Here is a 24321-nt window from a genome sequence, read left to right as displayed (position 1 = left end):
TAAAGGAAAGGTGCTGAGTCTATTTTTAATTTCTTTCCATCGATTTGAAATTTTTTCCGACTCCCTATCAATTTTCAACATAACATTTAATATATTTTGACATATTTGACATTTTTTTACTGACTGGGGTGGAGCCTAACAATCGAAGTTCGATACCTCAACCAACTTCAGCTCGGCGACACCGGGCATATGTCTTTTACATAGTAAAAATGGGGGGACTAGCAGTCCATATTTATATAGTCAAAGGCTCTAGCTCGTATCAAGAAAGCATTTCTCTTTCTTGTTGTATTTTTACATATCGGTCTAGTGTCATTGTTGTATTGCTTTTATTAATACTTAAACAAAAAAAATTGCAAAAATAAATTATTTAGACTGGTTTTGTTTCAGCATTAAAAACGGAAAAGTAACAAATCGTTACTTTTTAAGAAACGAGTTACTTTTTTAACTCGGTAACGAGTAACGATATAAAACTTTTAAAAAGTAACTTTCTTTGTATATAACTAATTGTTACGAAGAAATTAATATTTAATGAAAAATAAAACTGCTAACGCTCTTCTCTGTACATTAATATTCAACATTAAATTATTCTCCAACTTCTTTCCAGATTATTCAGTACTCCTTAGAATATAACTGTATCTACCGTTTCGCATTTTCCATTTTATTCGTATAAAAAGATCATCTCTTTTGTGATCATATTCGATTTCACGCAGTAGCATGGAGCGGCATTATGTGGTTCTATCGAATCGAGCCAAAACTTGGCTACAACAACGGGATTGGCTGCTGCATCATCTTTCACCCTTACGTATGTATGCAAATGCATTTGCATGCTCTACATACACATACATATATATAATGTATATATCCTAAGTATATGTATGTATACATATGTGTACATACAGGGTGTCTCGAAATTCGCGAATCAAAATATCATAGCAAGAAAATCTTCGAAAAATTAAGTAAACAAATTATTTGTAAATTTTTATTTTAAGCAATAGTTTTTGAGATATAAGAGTTTAAATTTGGCCAATTATAGATTAGGCGCGTGAAGTGCGCGACCACTAACACTATCGACACGTTACTCACGGATGTGTTTCCGTTTAACCCTAATCTATAATTGACCAAATTTAAACTCTTATATATCTCAAAAACTACTGTTTAAAATAAAAATTTATAAATATCTTTCTTACTTAATTTTTCGAAGATTTTCTTGCTATGATATTTTGATTCGCGAATTTCGGGGACACTATATACATATACATATACTTGGAAACGCACGATTACACGTATATGTTATTACGCTACATACGTGGCATATGATGCATTTACTATAGACATCCGCACACGTATTATTCTATACAGGACATGCTTAAAATAACGCATCACACAGCTTTTTCGCAACGTATAACTGAATATGTATAAGAGAAATATTTTTCGGAATGATGCGAGGTACATTCTGTAACAATATAAAGAAACGCGATACACGCAAAAGCGCATTTATATTTTGCAAAAAATTTCATATGGATATTTTTAAAACGGATGTGGGATAAAATCAAATAAAATTCTGAATTTTTCTGTAAAATGCTGAAACGAATTTTTGCGAGTAATTAAATTTCTTCCACATCGTATCTTAATATTGCAAAATGACACTTTCTAGACCTTCCCGTGCCATGTACGCTCGTAAACGCTCGTGCGGCGTACGTATGTGTATTACGTATTTGCCGCAAACCGGACGCATTTGGCAATGAGCGGTACCTATTCTGCCGCAATGCGTTCTCCGGCGTATACTTTACTATGTATGAGTTACGCGCGATATATCGGGAATGATTTTAAGTGAAGCTTCATTGAGCTTGGCTCACCGCGGCACCAGGATATCCGAAAATCTATCTTGGCAAACTACGTATCCGGAAATCAAGCCATATCCGGAATCACGAAGTTCCAATTTAGGTAAACGACACGATGAACAGGGTGCCCCCGAAACTTGCGGAAACTGGACACGGAATTATTTCGCGTAAAATTCGAGATCGACTTTTATTAGAAAACGTCGCAACGTCAGCGGTTCTTCAATTTAGAAGTGCAAGGTTCCGTTCGAAATTTATTTTAAAAACAAGAACAGAAAGAAAAAATAAATAACAGGAAAAACAAAAACATTATTTCTCCTGTTGAAAATTTGAAATGAATTTTTAATTCAAGACTGCTATATAAGAATAATGCAATTGTTCGTATCTGAAGAGTAAAAGAATGATAATGCCGTTCGGCGTTTTCCACACGAGAGAGAAAAAAAATTGACAACAAACTTCCGAGAAAAATATTACACTGAGAGAAAAATATTTTGTATTTGTGACTATAATTGTATGGTAAACAAATTATGATTAGAAGCACTATTTTTATAGTTATTATTAGTATAATATTAGTAATGACTACCTTTTATGTATCGTCCTACTAAATATGAAAAAATTTTACTATAAATTATAATTTCAAATATTAATATAGTAAAATATCAAGATGTGTGAGACAAATGAAATAAATATTTTCATGTAGTAAATGCAACTGCAATTATAGTAAGTATAACTACACGGAAAGAACAATTTTGCTGAATCCAGATCTGAAAATAATTTTTGTTCAATAATCAAAATTATTTTGTGCAAAAGTCAAAATAATTGCTAAAATATCAAAACGTTTTACAGCAATACTTATCAGTTTTAACTTTCCAACAAATTATTTTGATGATTCAATAAAAAAAAATTATTTTTAGATCTGTTTTTAGCAAAATTTTTAGATCTTTCAACAAAATCGTTCTTTCCGTGTATTTTCTTAACATTTGCTTACTATTTATATTGTAATAATAACTAAAAAATAAGTAAACAAAAAATAAATAATATCCAATCATTATGTGTAACCATAATGCATTGTTAAAGCAGTTATAATTTGCATGGCAAAATTAATTATACACGGAAAGAATGATTTTGTTAAAAAGTATAAAAATTTTGCTAAAAACACATCTGAAAGTAATTTTTTATTAAATCATCAAAATAATTTGTTGGAATGTTAAAACTGACAAGCATTGCTATAAAACGTTTTGATATTGTAGCAGTCATTTTGACTTTTGCACAAAATTATTTTAATTATTGAACAAAAATTATTTTCAGATATGGATTCAGCAAAAGTGTTCTTTCCGTGTAATTTTATAGTTGTCCTCGAAATTCACCATAAATTATAGTTAAATTATGGTTATTCCAACTATATTTTTCTCTCGGTGTACAAGCCCACTTTTCAACCATTCCGAGACGCTCTATAAATCACGAGCCGCGTATATTCCGTCGACACTTTCATTCCAAACATTTCAAATGCGTTTTGTTTTACGAACGCGAGCGGCTGCGCCTGCGATGGTCAATATGAATGTAAGAATATCTCATTTTTATTGCACGCTCTGGAGGAAGCCCCGCGCGCGCGCGCGCGGTGAATACGAATGAAATAAAGTGTGCGAAAAGAGGCACATACGCAGCCTGAACAAGAAGGGGGGCAGAATCTCTTCATTTTGTTTAATCTCAGACATCTTCAATATCTCCAGCAGCGCGCCGGTTATTTCATGGCTGCTGCTATACGGATTATGTCTATCGTCGCGAGACCCGGCGGAGTTGACGCTTCCTCGATTTTACGAAGGAGATTTCCAAATCTCCGGAGTATACGCGGTTTGAAGCCGGGTCGCGAGAGATACGTTCGACGCTATAAAATCCGAAATACCGCAGGAAACCGATTTTCGCGCGATCCACCTAAAATCCCGAGAATCTGGGTCACATTGTACAAATCGTATACGTACGCGTATGAAATAATTCGAATAGTCGCGCGAATAGAGAGACGTGCGACGTGCGACGTTAACAAAATGTCGATCATTTAACATACGAAAATCTTTTGGCAATTTTCTCAGACGCGCATTTACATTCGGGCAGCTTGAAAATTCCCGCGAGCAGAGTTTGATGCAGAAATTAAGTCGGATTTGAAACAAATATACCGTGCGCATGCAAGTTCGGCAGCGTTAAAGTATAATTCAGTAATTCCATTCGTAAAAATAATCGGGGCAAACCGGAAACTTATCATTTGCTCTTGACTCGGGTCTCAATGAATTCGGTCGTCGGGAGAGTTCACCGGTGAAATCTCGGAGAGAGAGAGAGAGAGAGAGAGAGAGAGAGAGAGAGAGAGAACGAAGTTCGACTGTGCTCTAATGACAAGGGCGCTGCACGAATCATCTGCGCTTAATGCAGTTTAATCTAGCGTCACTTCCGACGCGATAAATAGACGACGTGGAAACCTCTGGTTCTCCGCGTCGTTCCTCGTATAATGAAAGTCAATAATCCTGTTAATACGGGGCGTCACGCGGACTGGCTAATGGCGAGAGATATTTCATTGAGCAGATATTTCATTTCGTGCCGAATCACAAAGGCAGTCGTATACGATACACATGACGTTATTGTCATCCGCGTATCGCGGTGATGACCGACGTACGCGCGTTACGATCGGAAGCCGTCACCGTCGCGCCGCCGCCGCCGCCGCACCGTACTGGAATGCAGAGCGCAATAAAACGTGCAGTAATCCTCTTCCACAATAGCATTAAGCTGCGCGACACGCAAATCACCGTTCGTACTATATGCGAAACAAAGTTGCGTGTATCGCAACGGGTATCTAACACGTTTTGCAAATCGCTACTTCCGGTGATTTCGCGAATTGGCTGCAATTAAGATCCGTTCGCTAAAAAAATTATATCCTATCACGATTCCGTTCTCGCGCTTTGTAATCTATCTGAACTGTTCTTTTAAATATAATTGTAAAGACTAGAGGGAAATATTCTTTGACTAGGAAATTGTGGCACGCCGATGATTCGCGAAAAGTTATAGAAATAAACTATAAAGCATCGGTGTCATTTAAAACAATGACGTTAGGATATCATTCTAAATTCGTTGCAGTGAGATTTCACTGCAAAGCTGTAGCGAATAGTCAAAATGCGATCACCCTCTTTACAGTGAGATTTCACTTTAACTTAAAGTGAACTTGAGTCACTGCAGTTAACAGTGACATTTTAACTGTTAGTAAAGTGACTTTTTTTACTCTAATGAATTTTAGATAGAATAGGCTCCAAGAAATAATCAAATATAACGAAGTAATTGCCTATGAAGAGGGGAATCTTGTAGATGCATATTAGCATCGAAAGATATTAAATTGTTTGTCAATTTGATTTGTTACAAGTTTCCAACTTCATGCAAAGAACTGCACTCTAAATTCGTTGCAGTGAGATTTCACTGCGAAGCAGTGCAGTTAACAGTGACTTTTTAGCTGCTAGTAAAGTGACTTTTTTACTCTAATAAATTTTAGAATAAACTCTAAAAAATAATTAAATATAGTGAAGTAATTGCCTATGAGGAGGGGAATCTTATATATTAGCATCAAAAGATATTAAATTGTTTGTCAATTTAATTTGTTTCAACAAGTTTCCGGCTTCATGCAAAGAACTGTGTTTCAAGACCGACAAACCGTGCGGCGTGCAGATCGTATGTAGTTGGATATTGTAACGATATTTTACGGAAAGAATTTCACACACCAACACCCGTGTCGGCTGTCCACATTAGGCAATTACTTCACTATATTTTTTACTCTAGTAAAATTACTTTTCACTGTTAATATAATGAATTATTTTGTACCGTCAAAAAATTTTCACTGCTAAGAAAGTGATTTTTCACTTCTTCTACAGTTAATTAATCACTTTTCTTGCAGTGAATCATGCCACTGCAACCATGTCATTGTTATCACAACAATGACATTTTTCATTGTTTCTAATAAAGTGAAAATTTCACTTTAACAAAAGTTAAAACTCACTTTTACATGCAGTGAAAACCCCAAAATCGACCTTTCGCTGTATGATAAAGTGACAATTTTCATTGCAACGAATTTAGAATGTACACTCGTTAAAAAATTATCGCATAACTTAATTCCGTTCGCGCTTTGCAATCTATCACGATTTTGAAAGTTAGAGGGAAATATTCTCTGACTAGGAAATTGTGGCACGCCGGTGATTGAAAAGTTATAAAAAAAAAAAAAAAAAACGTACATCACCGTTAATTGTAAGTAAAACAATGATGTAACATAAAACTACTCTCGCAACACAAAGAAGTTCTGCACAATAACGTTAGCCGTAATTAGAAATTGATGTTGGCTACATTATTATTTAAAGCACGTTGATATCTGCGGCAAGTTTGCTCTGGCCATCGTAAACTTCCACAAACGCGTTTCCCTTTGCTTCCCGTGCAGCTTAAAAGTTACGTGAAAAAGTGGGCGTTTGGTTTTAAGGTCAGACGTCACACCTTTTAAAGGGCGATAGGGCACGAATCGGGGCGTATCGTTATTCATGCCTCTTGAGACAGTCTATATATCTACGAAGTTCCATACGAATTAACGGCTACCAGCTGGCAAGAGTGGTTTCTCGCAAGCAGCTCGTTTTCGAAGGAACAAAATTGCGCGAAAGGGGGTACGGCGACGCGATCGAAAATTCAGGGATGCTTCCTCCAAATGGTGATTTAAAGACTGTCCATTGATTTTAAACACTTGCTTTAATGTGCAATCGCTCGAGTTACCCCAGCGGAGATGAAACATGTAGCCATAAAATAAGGCTGTTATATATCCTATTATACAATAAGTAATAATAATCAACGGCCAAAGACGGGCAATTCAGTGGTGTTAAAAACTTTATTCTCTCTCTTCAATTTTCTAACATAAAACGTAACGAAATTAATTTCAATCCTTACTTGGACCTTCCTCAATCGTATATAAATAATAAATAAATCGGTAAATCCTAACGCATTTTAAAGTCAACAGTTAAAATGTACAATGATGTAATAAACTATTAACGGAGTCATACAAAATCGGAAAGAATAAATTAATAAATAATAAATAAATAATAAAACCAATCACCGAAAACGGAGTTATATGGAAGTCCTCGACGATGTGGGAGCGATCAGTTAAACACTTGACGCTAAACGTTTATTCCATATGAAAAATTTTCGGTGATCAGTTTTATTATTTATTAATTATGGTCTTTCCGATTTTGTATGACTCCGTTAATTATAGTTTATTACATCATTGTACATTTTAACCGTTGACTTTAAAATGCGTTATAGGATTTACCGATTTATACGATTAAGAAGAATCCAAGTAAGGATTGAAACTAATTTCGTTACGTTTTATGTTAGAAAACTGAAGAATAAAGTTTTTAACACCACTCGTCTTTGACCGTTGATTATAATTACTTATTGTATTATACAATAACGAGTGGGTTATAATTTATTTTTAATCTATTATAATTTAATTTAATTTATTGTGTAGCCAAGCAATTATAATATGTTGCAGAAGAGATTATATTACGTACACTGAAAAAAGTAATCTTTAATTAAAAGTAATTAAAGTGAGAATTATTTAGGTACGAAAAATTAGCTAAAACGGATAAGTGATTAGTAAGCACTGCGATACCACATATGTTTTGTATTTAATCAATATAGATAACAGAGACAGAAATTATATCTGAACTATTTGTCAAATTTAGCAAGAAAGTTCTTGAATGACGTTCAATCAGACTCCAATCCAGACTCTAATCATATTTGGTTATGAGACCAATATTTTCTTGTATATATTCTTAGAATATTGCTGCTATAAATTCTACGTATGACAGACAATTTTTTAGCAGATACAAAAAACAGCGATGTAATTTAGGTGTACTATTTAGAATTCCAGCTGGAACAGCGAAACATTTCCCTGAGTGATAAGATCGAAATGTTATTTCTACGTAAATACTACATTATCTCCGATGTCCACTCTCAAAACATCGATCGTATTAAATTACGTTTGCACGAGCGACGGTAAAAGCGGCGGTATGCTGTTTATGAATCCGACTGTGTCAAACTACATCGCGCCCAATCCCTCCGGTGATAATCCGGAGATCGCGTGGTTTCCCGAAATACGTTTGAGGCAAAAGTGATCCAACACGCGTATCGTGTGATCTCGTTGATCTCTTGGTCCACAATTAAATCGACTCTTGGTGATTATCGAAGCTATATAAAGCGCGAGTCGCGTATATACGCAATTAAGGTTTCCGGCTAATCGCCGTCAAATCATATTTGCAGTGATAACGTCAACCGCGTGCAATCATGCGCGAATTATTTTTGCAGTTAAAATAAACTGGCTCTCTCGCGTGTCCGGTAGAATAGATTTTTGAAATGTGTCGAAAATTGCCTTTTTTGATACGTGAACTAACGACTATAAATCCTTCCCCAATTTTTTTACACCAACTTCCAACTTGACAGAAAAATATAGGATATATACATATACATGGATTTAATTACGCAGCTTCCATTTATTAGTGGAGATGAATCAAAAGATAATCTTTAAGCACGTTTTAACGATCCATCGTATTTGAAAAAGAAAGATAATTGTTCGCGTATGTGCGGATGTAAAAGTTCGCATAATTCTTCGCTTTTTGGCGCCGTAATCCGACATATAGCCGCGAGGAACGAGCGCGCAAGCATAATAGAACTTACGGCGTATCCATTTTACGCGCATTTCTTTCTCCAGTATCAGCCCATCAACGACAGGCATTATCCGTACAGTGACCCCGAAAACCCTCGGTCCCGAGTAAACCGGCGGGCATTAAAGATGTAAATGCCATACTTACGCTCTCGAACTTGTCCTTGTTCTTGGCGTGCTGGGCGATGAAGCGGGCGTCGTCGATGGTCTTCTCGATCTCGCGTACCAACGGCTTCTCGAAGGTGGGGCTGGCGTCCTCGTGGGCGTATCCAGGGCTAGCTGGCCCAAAGAGGTCGTCGTCCGCCCCGGGCAGTGGCAGCGAGGGTAGGGGCTCCTCGAAGCAGGGTGCGACGGTGCCGACGGTGCCGACGGCGCCGAGGTCGTACCTCGTCGCCGGCGGTGGCAGACCGTGCGGCGGTACCTCGTACTCTCCGCTGAACCTCTTGCCGTAGTACGTGTCGTACTTCTCAGTCTCTGGAACATGGAACACATCGGTGAGGATGCCCTCAGGCGGCTTGCCGTTCGCCGCCTCGACATCGTCCTCGTCGTCGTCCTCGTCGTCGACACCGTCGTCGTCGAGGTTGCCCGCGCCGATCCCGGCGCCGCCCTGATCCTCGTCGTCATACTCGTCCTCCTTCTTCGGCCGCTTGATCAGGAGGAAGCGCGGCAGCACCTGGATGAACAGCACCCGCACCCACTTGGACATACGGTGGGTGACGGGCGAGCGGAAGTTCACGTTCAGCACGGCTATCGTGACGACCACCGACGCGGTCACCATCACCATCGTGAACAGCAGGTACTTGCCCAGGAGTGGCACCGTCAGCGACGTGGGCGGTATTATCTCGGCCAGCAGCAGGAAGAACACCGTCAACGAGAGGAGTATCGAGATCGACAGGGAGACCTTCTCGCCGCTGTCGCTCGGCAGGTAGAACACCAGCACCGACAGGAAGGATATGCCCACGCACGGTATTATCAGATTCACCGTGTAGAAGAGGGTCTTGCGGCGCAGGGTGATGTTGAACACGATGTCGGGATAGGGCTCCTCGCAGCATATGTAGAACGCCTCGTTTCTCACGGCAGGCACTTTTAGGATGTCCCACTCGACGGAGATGTAATAGTCGGTCAGGTCGATCCCGACCTCGATTTGATTCGAGTCCGCGGTCTGCAGGAGGTGCTGCAGATCGACCTGCGAACATAAAAAGAACGACCGAATGAAATCGGACATTGTGCGTGCACGCACTGCACACACACACACATACATTGGTATCAAAAATCAGATGTGTAAAGAAATGTATTTGCGATTTTTCGGCCAAATAAAAAGCGCAATCATAAACTATACTCTCTCTGTGACACTGCACAACGAACGACAACGAATTCTTTTTAGCATTGGCTGATAATATTTATAGTTTTGTAAGTAATTATTCCTAAATTACGCGTGCGGAATGTTACGCCATGTGTGATTGTAGCGTAGAACGTTTCGCTATTTACATTTTCGAAATGCTTTCCGCATATAATATTTTAACATCGAGATTTCGTAGCTTTCAAACTTCGTTTAATGTTGATATAATGAAATGTACACTTTGCACGCAAATACGTTCATACTACGTATGAATATTTTATCTTAAAACACGCGTTGCCGCGAAACTCACGCGTATATTATTAAAATAAATTTATACTTTGCATTTACAAATATGTAGTACAGCCTGGATGTTTAGCACATTGCATAAAACGCGAGGTCCAACGCGGAATTTGCATATTGTATATCGGCCAAAAAAATAATTTTTATCATTAAAACCGTGAATCACATTAGTAATAAAAGTTGGAGTTATAAAATAAAATACATTATTTATCACTACCATGAAAAAATGAATTTTGAAGATTTCCTTGTAGCTTGATTATCATTTTATAAATATCTCTTGCTTTCTTCTCACGTCTAGAATTTCCGAAGTGTCCATAATTGTATGTAAAAAGTTATAAAAAATTATGAAAATTACTTTTGCAACTAGAATAATTATTATTATATGAGAGAAGTCAAAACAGCAGTTGACTGCGTTAATTTTATTTCATATATGTAGTTTTATGTAATGCATATTTAAAACAAAAACTTCGATAATAAAGAGCAACAAAATTTTTTACTAATTTCCTGAATAAAACAATTAATTGTTTAAATTACAAATTTGTAATTTAAATAACAATGTATTAAGGCTCTAACAATAAAATTCAAATTACTAAGGATAAAGAGTTAATGAGCCAAGCCAAATGTACGCTTAAATATCTAAATATATTGTCAACGAACTACAATAAAAGCATCGAATATACAAATAAAGTCGCTGATAAAAACAATTAAAATCAAACAAACGTTTCGACCTTATATGCGGTAATATTCAGTGCTTCGTCTAACTAAAATTAAACTAATTGTTAGAATGTCAAATGTCTCACGAAGATGTAAATCAAAAATTTTCATCTCTTGCTGGAATTCCTTCCGTCTGTGAATTCATTTTTCTCGCAGGATCTTTCGATGTACGTAATATAATTGAGCATTTATATTTGACTAGGTTCATTAGCTCTTTATCCTTATTAATTTGATAATCATTTGTATTAAAGGATCATTAAATCAAACTTGTCTCCAATGCATTGTTTTCCTCTCGTTTTAATAGACGTTTACACATCATTATCATCGACAGAAAAATTCGCTTAAGCAGCGTACATCTACATTCATCTCAGTATTTGATCGTAATCCTTGCATATTCCTTGGATATAATAGTACTGTAATCCGCTTCAAGATTTATAATCCAACTAATCTTCCGAACGAATCCTCGGCTCTCGAACTATACACGTCATTGAAACGATCTCGCAGGCCTAATCCAAAATTGCAATAGCTAAATCCGAATTGTTATTCCACTCCATCGCATCTGGCGCCCTAATCCCTCAACACGGCAGTTCGATGCGATACATAATCGAAACACAGCGACGAGAGATAAATCAGCGAACACAAGCTACTTGGAGTATCCTAAAGATTGTTATCTTAGCGGGCTGTCCAATCAGTGGCTCCGGGGATAATCGACGTCACCGGAAGGAGTCGGGCGGACGAAGCGACGTGCACGTGACATGGCTCTACATATGTAAGCGCGCGTTGACGTGCACGTTATCCCGTTAATTAACAATCGTCTGGATTAACCCACCAGCCTTCGCGAATTGAAATTGATCTGTCATGTATATTTTGACCGAGGAAGAAATCAGGACGAGAGAATATTTTCTGAGATACAGCATCGCGTCGACAATTTGCATCTGCGTCGCTTTAAAAATGCGTTTTATACTACGCGAGAGACGCCGAAGAAAAAGAGAAAAACACCATATAAAACGCGAGAATGTGAATTTCGCGTCGTTCGAATCTGAGGGAGACAATACCTACACCTCGAAAGAGTCATCGTGGCTTAAGCCGCCGCCGCCTTGGGATTTATGGACTCTACGACTTTTACACGAAGACATTTCTGATACAGCCCTCGCGCGATAAATAATATCTCTCGCGGTTGACTTTCAAGGATGTGCCGTGGACATATATATCCACTCGCGTTCCAGAGCAATATGAGGTTTGGAGTGTCGCGCATTTTCTTTCATGTACAAATGCTCGAAGCTAAATCAAAGAATTTATTTCTCAGCCACTTATTTCACTTATTTATCAAGATACTAACGATTTTTTTTTAGTGAAACGTTGTAAACTCGAAGGATGTCGAGCATCTCAAAGTGAATTAAGAACTTAATTCGAATTGAAATTGCAAAAACGATACAAATTTCATTCTTCATTTGATTTCAAGTCTCATTCTAACGAAATTTTAATCTGCGTTTTACACTGTTAAATCTATAGTGTCAAACTGAACCTTATATTTAAGTCGCCACTGCTCTTACTTAATAAATAATTATTTTTTACTAAAACAATGGAGCTAAATAATTTAAAACAGTTCAAATTTAACCCAAATTTGGGTTAAATTCTATTGTTTTAATTAAAAATAATTTATTTAAAAATAATTATTTATTAAGTAGGAGCAATGGCGACTTAAATAAGGTTCAATTTGACAGTATAGATATTTAATAGTGTAATGATTCATTACATTTGATTATTCATTATATTTAATGAATATTTGTAGTTTGACATTATAAAATGCCCAAATAATCTGTTGAAAGCAACTCGATTCAATTTCAACTTCAGGAAATCTATAACTGGCCGACACACACCCTTGTGTACCCGTATTCTATGTTTGGCTTTCCTGATCCGCTATGCAGTGTCGCCGCCCAAATCCATTTTATCCTCGGCAGGGTCGAGATACGCGATTGTTTAAAAAAGAGAGACAAAGAGACGTGGACAGAGACAGAAAGAGAGAGAGAGAGAGAGAGAGAGAGAGAGAGAGAGAGAGAGTGCGCGAAAGAAAAGCGAACGGAAGAAATTGGATACCTCTAATGGCCGCGCGGGATAGAGGTCTTGGATATCTCAAAGTCTGCGGAATCCGAATAAGGTCTGGAGAGTCGAAATCGCGACCGCCATTGGAGCTTCGCCCGGATGATCCTCCCTGGGCCACTTTCGGGATCTGTCGATAGTTCGATGAGCAATCGTTGTTCGTTCACTCGCGCCTTTCGCGCGCATTTTCTCGTCGCGCTGCTTTAATCGGATTCGTTTTCCGATTTTTCAATTCCAATACCTCCTTCGGAGGAAAATCAAGGTTTCTCCCCCCCCTTTTTTTAAATTTGAGTTACAGAAGAAATCGGTGTAACGGCTTAACGATCTATTTAAACTTTTTCCAACGTGGACGTCCCAGATTCTGTGGAGTGGAACGAATTTACGAGCCGATTACATAAGCCATTACAGCCGTCGCTTCTTTAAAAATTGTATAATAATTCTTGAATAGTAAAACCGAGTAGAACTAATAACTGTCGTTTCCTAATAAAAAGCCGTGTAATATTTTCCATTGGAATTTTTATCTCTAAAGAAGACAAAAATGAATTTTCATATTATATTTTAACGAGCTGAACGTAACATTGATTTATATCGCGCCATAACGAAAGCATATTGGCGACAAATTGTTACGCTGATTTATCGACACCGTGAGTCTAATGTGTAACGATTATTTAAAGTATTTAAACCGACACGGAAAATTTCGACAGGAATATCAATCGAATAATATCGACTGCCCTCGATTTAAATCTAAATGACCTAAGGATTCCGTTTTATACTCGACCATCCCCGGCATCTTTTTCGACGTTGGAAAATACTCCCGACATGCACGCAAGACATGCCCGATAAGGGGAAATTGAAAACCGAAACGCGGAAACGGAAGCCATCCGCCGCGCAGGTTGGTCTGATGCGGCGAGAGGGGGGAGGGAGTGGGTTTGATCACTGGCGGGCACTGGTGTGTGTTTTCGAAGTGGCTAGCGCCGGACGAGCTCCTCTGTCGAAATGGCTTACCCTCGCACAGACGTGGGATTTATATCCACGTACCGCCGCTGTACAGCGGTAAAACTCTCGTAGACAGGCGGATTTGTCAGTGACGGATATATCCGTCAGTCCGTGAGTGGGAGTCTCGCCTGTCGGATCGAGCGCGAAGGAAAATGCGATGGACCAGACAAACAGGCGCCGCGAGGTTGTAATCGCCGAATTGTGACATTACTGACATTTCATCGACGCTTAAAATGCTCTCTCTCTCTCTCTCTCTCTCTTTCTCACATGTACGTATGCTTAGTTTCTGTTAAAATTGGAACTCGTGGGAAAGAATACCGTCGGGACAGCGAAAAATATGCACATTGCACCAATCAGAAATAGGCGATCCTTTTAAGTAATGCGCGGTAATTTTTAGATACTTTGTGAAGTAATAGAATAAATGAATAGAAACGTGAAGTAAAGAATAAATTTGCCTGTGTACCGCAGTAATATAAATAGGAAAATAAGTAGGAAAATTTAAATGAAAGCTGCAGAAAAAGAACAAAATAAAGACAAACATAAAATCGATTAAAAGTTATTCAATATATATTTTTTAACATATTTTAACTTTATTTATCAAACAAAAGAAGATGGTCTTATTTATAGAAATTAGAACTATAGAATTACTTTGCGGTCAGTTAAATATAATTTGGCAGAATAGCGTATAATTCAAATAATGTGCAATTAGCGGTTTGAGTTTAAGGGATGTGAAGCGTTGCAGTTTTTTAAGTATTCAATTTGCCGCACTAACGCGCGATTTTTCTACTTGTAATTAGCTGTCGGATAAAGTTATCCAGGAGATTACAGCTTTTCTGTTTCTCTCTAGAGCGTAATAAGACTAGAACACAGAGAGATAAGCTCAATTTACGGACAAAAAAGTTAGTCGACGCTTAAGAAGCCAGCCTTAAATACATTTCTTACAGATACTACTTAAATATGTACTATTTAGATATTTGCGTCTAAATTCAGCGTCCTTTGATATTTCAGCTAAAAATCCAGCCATCAATTCTAAAAAATTATGAAAAAATGTGTAGTTACATTAGCAAAAATATATATTAATTTGACAATTATTTAAGCATGGCGGTCGTGGCGCGAGGAGCTGCGCGTTGGCTTTCTGTGCCGAAGCCCCTGCAGATTCAAATCCACTCAGGACAAACATAACTCTAAAATCGATTTTAATCGATTTGGAAGCGATCGCCACCTCTCGAAAGGCAACGGCAAACCACGAGTATCTCTGTCAAGAAAACCTCTTGTAACAGCTAGGCTGTTCAGAATCGGCGTTAAAGCTGTGGGTTCCCTATATCTACGGATATATGCAGAAGAGATTGCCTATGTCCGGAGGACAAAGTCTAAAGAATTCATCTAAAAAAGACCACACTCGCAAACATTGAAAAAAGAAACACTTGCTAACATGGATTTATTTATTTACTTCTTGGTTTTTAATGATATTAATAATACCAATAACGAAATAAATTAAATGTGCTCGCAAGTTTTCGTTCAATGTTTGATCGAGTATGATCTTTTTTTGATAAATTCTTTAGAATTTATAGTGGTACAATTATTCGTGCGATCATATCTGTACACGGAAAGAACGATTTTGTTGAAAGATCTAAAAATTTTGCTAAATACAGATCTGAAAATAATTTTTTATTAAATCATCAAAATAATTTGTTGGAATATTAAAACTGATAAGCATTTGCTATAAAACGTTTTGATATTTTAGCAATCATTTTGACTTTCGCACAAAACTATTTTGATTATTGAACAAAAATTATTTTCAGATCTGAATTCAGCAAAAGTGTTCTTTCCGTGTATGATACATATATAGATGATAGCGTAGGTATATATTCTTCTTCTTCATGTATCGTATCATGTATCATATAAATATAATAGTGAAATAAATATCCATGGTGATAAATGTTTCTTTTATTTTTTCAAATCAATGCACGGAAAGAACGATTTTGTTGAAAGGTCTAAAAATTTTGCTAAATACAGATCTGAATAATAATTTTTTGTTGAATTATCAAAATAATTTGTTGGAATGTTAAAATTGATAAGTATTGCTATAAAACGTTTTGATATTCTAGCAATCATTTTGACTTTCGCACAAAATTATTTTGATTATTGAACAAAAATTATTTTCAGATCTGGATTCAGCAAAATTATTCTTTCCGTGTGTGAGATGTTTTAATCTACGTTGTTAAATACTCATTTGTATTTTTTCTAACGTCTTTTTCCTGTTCAAAAATTATAGTGACCCGTTTATATTATAACAAAACTCGCCAACCTTCTGCAATTATTACAGAAACTTTTAATATAAATAGGAATAAAATATGTATATAAAACCCCTGTAAAAATTTTAGTGACTCGTTTGTACTATAATAAAATTCTCCAATCTTGCAATGTTTACAGGAACTTTTAACATGCATAAATGGAAATAAAATATGTACATAAAATCTGTATATAAAATAACAAATCAGACATAATATATTCAGCATTATAAATTAATCTCGGTTCATTTATAAACAATACTCGTAATTATACGTATATAGTAACAAATGACGTTAATAGTATTACTTTTGAACTTTTCATTTATATAAATTTAAAAACGCGTATAAAACTTTATATGTGAAATTTATGATTTGGTAATAAAAATACCAAAAATCTGACTTTTTCGTAACATGTGAAAATACGAATGTAATTTAATGCAAACGATGAACGTGTACTGTGTACGTAACATTACTTAAATTACTCTTACTTTATATACGTATCCAAAAGCTATGGAAAATGTGTTATTTCATAACAGATGAATTTTTATAATTGAAAAATATCATGAAAAAAGTTTCTTTTTTACTGTTGAAAAAATATGTATACTCGTTTATTTAAACTCGCGATAAATTATAAAACATTCAATGCTATAAAAAGCTACCTTAACTTGCGTTATACATTATAGAAATTGCAAATTCCATTAACTAGCTGTGAAAATCTTTGCAAGTATTTATGCAAAACTATACAATAAAATTATACATTAGGAAATTGTACGATAAAATCGTTATTCAAAGTTACTGTCTTACAACTTCTTCTCCTCTTTGTGTTGCAAATATATTGCTTGTGGAATGACTTAACTATATTATATTAAAACGAATATTTGATACAGGCATAAACTTGTGATCTCTACAGAAAAAGTAAGAGTTCTCAGCCGGAAATCCGATTAACTCGAATCGCAACTTACCGTATAACCGTCATAAGTCCATGAACCAAATTTCATAAAACAAGTCTGCTCGTCGAAGGGGAAGTATTCCACGTTGATCTCGCAAAATGATTTATAGATCGCCGGTGGCTTCCAGACGACCCTCCCGGTGTGATTCAAAATCGCTTTAGTCATGATGGTCACCTCGTAATTACCGTCGGCACTGAAAAATAAATCAGTCACAATTTTTTTTTAATATATAATCAATAATAAATTGAACTTGCGTAGGATAAAATCACAAATAAATTTGGAAGCGCCTTTTGCGGTCAGGCTAAATCTCAGTGCCTAATAATATTTCTATGTGAATTCCAAATCCAATAAGTCAACCATTTTAAACTGCACGCCGAATTAATGCCGGACTTGCAACGCAATTATAGGCTGAAATTGAGATAGTGATATCCACAAATAATACAATGCAAATAAATATCTTAAAATACTGCAAAGAAATTTTTTTAAATAATTCTTTGAATATTTTATCTATTAAGCAACAGCCTAAAAAAAAAAAGATATCGTCAAAATATCTGACAATGAGCCTTGAATAATAACGCGTTCTTCTTGCTATTTTATGCACTGCAGATGTGCTTGAATATTATAATATTTACTGATTTGTAATCTCATATCGATCGCATATACTTTTATGGCGCGATATAGCGCGTAAATTATTGCACGCGATTGTAAGCGGGGGCGTCACGTTTTAACCTTTTCGCGCGATTATCTGCGAAACGCATGCCTCTGATGTTCAATGGAATATTTCGAATTAATATCGCTCTGTTACGAGAGTAATTTAATTTACGAGCAACGACTCCGCTCTGGGCGAAGTCGTTTTCTATAGATTGTCCCGTATTTCGCGAGACCTGCACTCGCGAGCGCTTCGCCGACGGTGAAGAAGCGCTCTGCGCGACGGTACGTGCGGCGAATCTACAACGTCGCGGTAGAAAGTTAAAAACTTTCTGCCATACGTAAAGCCAATAGAAACGGTACCAATCGATATTCCGAATAAAGCGAAGCGACGCTTCAAATGTTATTGTGTGAAAATTTGACAAAGCGATGTACGCTCCGGTGCGTACATTGAACGCGGAACAGCTGTACCACCTATTGCCGCAGCCATTTTCCTCCTATAAATTCTTTCTTCTTGAAATTAACTTGTTCTCGTTTTTCTGCTCTTTTTCTCTCCTTCTCTCTCCCTATCTATTCTTTTAAAATTCGCATAAATATTTAGAAAACTGATCAGAGCACATCATATTTTTTAATCAATCATCGATTAATACTGTATTAATGCACTAATACAGTCGAACCTCGATAACTCGAATCTCAAGGGACTAGCTATAAAAATCTTCAAGTTATAAAGGTTTCGCCTTATCAAAGTTCGAGTAAAAGAGAGTTATATGAAAATATGAAAATTACGAACGAGAGTTTATAATTTACAATAGGTTTTAAAGTAAAAAATTCGAAGTTTTTCGATTAGGTTTTCGAGTTATCGAGGTTCGACTGTACAATATTTTTTAATATCTTTTCTCAAAAGAGAAAAATAACACTCTTAAAAGCGTGGAAAATTCCTTCTTGACCTATAAGCGGCCGGCAATGAAACACTTTCCGCGAAATAATCGTGAAATAACAGATCCCTGCGCTCTTTATTTAACTTGATATTCAGCAAAAAAAAATCTATTTTTTTTAACTCTTACGAAGACAAACTTCCCCACTTCTTCTAAGATTCTCAATTAACGATCCTATATGACGACAACGATCCTCTATTAACGATCTTTTCCACTCAAACGCTGCTTCCAAATTCCGTATAGAGAAAAAGCACGAGAGTGATTTTCGCACCGAGGCAATCTAATGTCCATCATTTCTACCAATGTAGATTAACTTTAATCATGGTTTTATTTACTTTTTATCTTTTTCTAACTCTTAAAACTAGAAAAAGATACAAAGTAAATTAAATCTGGATTAAAGTTAATCTACGCTGGTGGAAATAGACATAAACCGAAGTTGAATTATCCAGGCGCCGTTTCGCGCTGTCAGTTGACGAGTTGGAAAATTTCGAGCGGAATTAACACGCGAGAGGCGAGGGTGAACTCGGGCGAGATAAGAGAATCCGTCGAATAAACGATACCTGCAGGTAAGCGTTTACAGGGCGGTGTTATTGCGCGCGAGACTGCGAAGAAACATCAGTAGTGCGTTCGCTCGCGTGACGAGAGAAATAAACTCGCCGCGAGAGAGGTAACGCGCTCGCGGGGAATTTCTAATACGATATTTGCGGCGTCGCGCCGCCCGCGCCGCCGTCGTCGTTGCAGCTGTCGCCCTATAGACCGCGACCGTGCACTTGTTGCACTATTTTCGGTCGGGGCCGGCTGTGGCATTCTTATTAGTTCGGGCACGCCGGCGGAGGCTATCGCTGAATTCTGCCGTGCCATGTGTGTGCATGTCGATCCATTTCGCCGCGGCCGCCGCCGCCGCCGCCGCCGGTCTCGCGCCAATTCGTGAATTTTTCATTCCAACGTCTCGCCCCGCGCGCTGCACGTGACGACATTACCGCGCGCCGCGACTGACCTCCACCCGATCGAGTAGTCGCGACGGGGAGGACTCTTTGACATTATAGATTGTCGATCGGTGAAATAATTCATAACTTTAGGTATTGCGGTGTACGTAACGCCACGATCTATATATATATATATATATATATATGCGCTTGTATATAAATATCAGAAATGAGAGATAAGAGACTTTTGTCTCTATGAAACTGAGAAAATATCAGCGTCTGAGGACCAGACCGACGAGACAAAATGTTTCTTGTTCATTACAGATTCAGCTGCTAAAAGAAATTAATTTTTACAATTCTTAAAAAACAAATTGAAGATTAACGAGTCTTTTTCTTTCAAGGTAGATCGAGTTATTTAAGAAATGTCCAATTTTTTTAAGTAATGAAGTTGAAGTGCCGAGAACTTGACGTGTGCAAAATTCTAGATTGTCGATGAGACAAGAGAAAAAAAAATATTGAAAATGTAACTTTTATAACGTATAATTTAGTGATAGATTGAATTCGGAGACGCTTCTTTGACTGTACACAAACATAATTTAAGACTTTTCTAAAGAAATGAGATTATAATAGTTTACAAAATTACGATTTTAATGGTCACAGAAAAGTAATTGGGTCAACGGCCATTCTGGAAAGATATTTAAATGTTAAAATGGCAAAATACCGCATAATCTCGCTAGCAATGTACATTGCACTTTACTTTCTTATCCTCGTTCATTGTCGCGCGTAGCAGCAATATCGATTGTTTCATACTATTTGAAAATACACGTAGTTTTAATATCTTAATTTCCAAATTATACAAATATTTGTGAGTTTGAGTGGGCCCTGGTGAGGCACCCCAAATTATCGGCCAAATTTACTAAAGAGAATCACCTTAACACATGAAAATTCATTATACATATTAAAAGAATTAAAATGGCCAATCAAGGAAGCCAACGCGAGCATTGGAGGAAACAAACAATTCAAGGCAATTTAAACGTGTAAGCATAATATATACGTACGTAAGACCTTTACGCTAACTGCTTGTGAAACGCGAGCATTTGTTTGCAACAAAAGCTGCATATTGGATAAAGTTCGCGCGTCTGCAAATCCCATTATACGAGCTTCTGAGCGTTAATGTAGGTCTCCTGCACTCTGTGGTCATCCGATAATTATATTTCTGTTATCAAACTCCGCATAGAGAGGTGCGCGAGAAGCTAAAAATAAGGGCGACTCGCCGTAACTGTTACGGCGTTAGCCGTATAACGATACACGTGCAGCGTGTGCGGGTCGCAGCGAAAATCGCGCGGAATATATAAGGCCGACTTTCTGAACAATCGTATCAGATGCTGCAGCGACGTGATTTTTCGGTAGAACGTATTGCGCGTTCACATTTTCTTCGCATTACGCGTGACCTGATAATTATAAACTCGAGAGAAATTTTTTTTTCCAATAGAAAGTGAACGCCATATTACAAATTTCTAAATGACGCATCGTATTTCTGTCATTAAGGCAATAATCCTGTGCGCTTCTGCAGCGATTCGATTTGTCGCGGTCTTAAAACGTCGCAGTCAGGCAATGAAAACGACGTCGGAACAATATTTTATCGATCGTTTCTGCCTCTGTACAGCCGATCGAACGATTAGCTTCGTGAATACCTAAGCGAGAGCTGCAGTTGTTACAATTCTGGTAAGTGGGCCGGGAAACGCGCTGAAGATTAATCCGCGGCGTAAGAGCGTCGCTTGTAAATTAACCGTGCTGAATGCGCGCCAGCCGAAAGTGCTCTCGACGCACGCATTAGAACACGTAGCGGCGATAAGAGCGACTCGCGTGGTTGATAATGCAGGACGACGGCGGCTCAAAAGTGACATTTTAATCGCGGCACGTAGTCGGACGATGCTTAAGCTTTGTTCTCGGGGGCGAACGGGATTTCCGCGGGACGAGCAAGAGAGAGAGAGAGAGAGAGAGAGGAGTACCGTTCGCGTTGTGTTACGGGAACGTTACATAATCTCGGATGCCGCCGCATTATCCTGCTGCCAGTCGGTGAAAGATATAATCGTTCACTTAACGACGGAACGGCGCTCAAAATTGTCCTCCGTAATCACGATTATTCCTGTAGCCGAGCGTTAAGAAACTGCTCGTCGGCGGTAATTCCTGCACGCGATAGTAAAATAAATAAGCGATAATACGACACTTCAAATGTAACGTTCCTTCCCGCGCGTTGGATCTTTTAAAGAGTTATATAGGGGAGAGTTGCCAAACGCGTACCGATCTCATAAAGCGTGCCTCTTCAATATTTTATATTATATCTCCTTATTTATATTATATCTCCTTAATAGAAGCAACATTTAGTAACAAAAATATGAAGTAAATAAAAAATGTGTAAGATAGACAAGAAATGAACAGGTTACATCTTGTTTTGTGCATGCTTTCAACATTTTAAAAAATCAGATACAATTGATGTAAATTTTTGATCAATTTATATAACTGATATTAAGATAACCATGCAATTTTTAATTGAATCGTTATTTTTTCCTAAAAGGAAGTTTATGATAGCATATTTTACATTCATTGTATATACATATTTATAATTATTATAAAAATTACATCAATATTTTTATCATCTCTGTCAAGTTTCCTAAATCGTACCTAACCTAACCAGCATATGAGTTCTTATATCATACAATTTGGTACAATTTAGGAATGCATCTTTATCTTTAGATCACATGACATAATCAACATTATTTATTTTAACACGATCGAAGTTGTTCTGTAGCAAGTCTGTAGAGGAAAAAACCGTCATCGAGTTGCGTAAGCAAAACAGCTATTGTTTGATAAATTACTGCAATTTGAGTAGGTATTAATTCATGATTCTTTTATCAATCTTGTGTTTTTAATTATTTTCATTCATAAATTAAATAGTTTAGAAGGAGGTACTATTAATAAAACTCACAGGTACGATTTAGGCGACCGGTTTGCTGAATCGTGCTTTTGACAGCATGTTACAAAAAAGCTTAGAACAAATTAATTTGCTATTAGTGAAAGATTTAACATGTAATATTAGATACCTTGAACATCAAGCTACAATTTCCAACGTTCGTTTGCATTCTAAATAGTAACAAATGTGAAATATAACCAAAAATCTTAAGTGGTATGCAACTCTCCCCTACGAAGGCAAGAAAATTAGGAGATATATACATTTCTACATTTCTTGGCGTTCCGCGAAGTTTTACAATTATAATTCATGTAAAATCGAGATAATGCCTAGAAAGAGATTCAAACGAAAGAAGGAAAAGGAAAATTACAGTGTTCCTGCACAGGCCGAGCCATAATTTTTGCGCTTCGCCGGTTAAAGACAAAGTGGACGCCGCGCGGCGAGAGCCGTAAGAAACTACGGGCGCGTTCTGCGAGTTACGTCAAGAAAGTTCGAAGACTCAATTAATCACGGGGTTTTTTTTCGTGCTTCAGACGTGCTTTATGGCGCGCTTCTTGCGCGGGCACGTCATGTAAATCTCAGAAACTCTCCGTGCAAGTAGTAAAACCGCCGCCGACTCTGACTCGACGGCTTCGAGGGCTGCCGCGGCATCGCCTCGTCGCAATCTTAATGATAACGTCGCCATCTTTTCTCTCCCCCCTTCCCTTCCCGCCGTTCCTCGATCGTCCCTTCCGAAGAGGCTGGACGAGTTCTTCGAAAAAACTTCTCTCCCCTGCGCGGCGACATAATGAAAGATGACGCTGCCTTATCGTCGCCCAGCCTAAAATTTGTTACGGTACTCTAACGTATACTAACGTATTTTATTTCTAATTATTGAACGCTTTAACTAGTTAACTAAATCACTCTCTAAATCTAAATCAGTGGATAGTCACTAATTATCAATAGTTATTATTGAATGCATCAGTCCCAAGTATGTCACTGCACGGAAAGAACAATTTTGCTGAATCCAGATCTGAAAATAATTTTTGTTCATTAATCAAAATAATTTTGTGCGAAAGTCAAAGTGATTGCTAGAATATAAAAACGTTTTATAGCAATGCTTATCAGCTTTGACATTCCAACAAATTATTTTGATGATTCAACAAAAAATTATTTTCAGATCTGTTTTTAGCAAAATTTTTAGACCTTTCAACAAAATCGTTCTTTCCGTGTGGTGATCAGTGAAATTCAACTTCATTGTCTCTCGAAAATCACTAATAAATAAGTGAATAATCGCTATAATCATTGACAAATCAATGGACTTTGCTGTTCTCGCTAATTACACAGAATCTGTTTCACTTATTCATTAGTGGCATTATTAACTCAATCGCAGTGACTTTTCCACTAATTCAGATTTAGAGAGCAATTAATTAATGAAAGTAAAACTTAAAATATATGTGATTACTGATACACGGAAAGAACGATTTTGTTGAAAGGTCTAAAAATTTTGCTAAATACAGATCTGAAAATAATTTTTGTTCAATAATCAAAATAATTTGTTGGAAAGTTAAAAATGATAGGCGTTGCTGTAAAACATTTTGATATTCTAG

The 24321-nt window shown here is 37.1% G+C and overlaps 1 protein-coding gene across 1 annotated transcript in view; it reads right to left on the bottom strand.

Annotated features, from left to right (window-relative positions):
- LOC105453103 (acetylcholine receptor subunit alpha-like 1) overlaps positions 1–24321 on the bottom strand; it is a 104115-nt gene that overhangs the window by 5201 nt on the left and 74593 nt on the right. The window contains exons 4-5 of the mRNA XM_011694809.1: positions 17265–17445; positions 8711–9748 (exon numbers count right to left, since the gene is read on the bottom strand). Of these exons, the coding sequence (XP_011693111.1) occupies positions 8711–9748; positions 17265–17445 (1219 nt within the window). The remainder of the gene's footprint in view (positions 1–8710; positions 9749–17264; positions 17446–24321) is intronic.

This window comes from Wasmannia auropunctata, unplaced genomic scaffold, assembly GCF_000956235.1.
Source record: "Wasmannia auropunctata unplaced genomic scaffold, wasmannia.A_1.0 LD336004.1, whole genome shotgun sequence".
Classification (NCBI taxonomy): domain Eukaryota; kingdom Metazoa; phylum Arthropoda; class Insecta; order Hymenoptera; family Formicidae; genus Wasmannia; species Wasmannia auropunctata.
The sequence above is the reverse complement of the archived record's forward strand: the minus strand, read 5'-3'. Positions and strand labels throughout refer to the sequence as shown.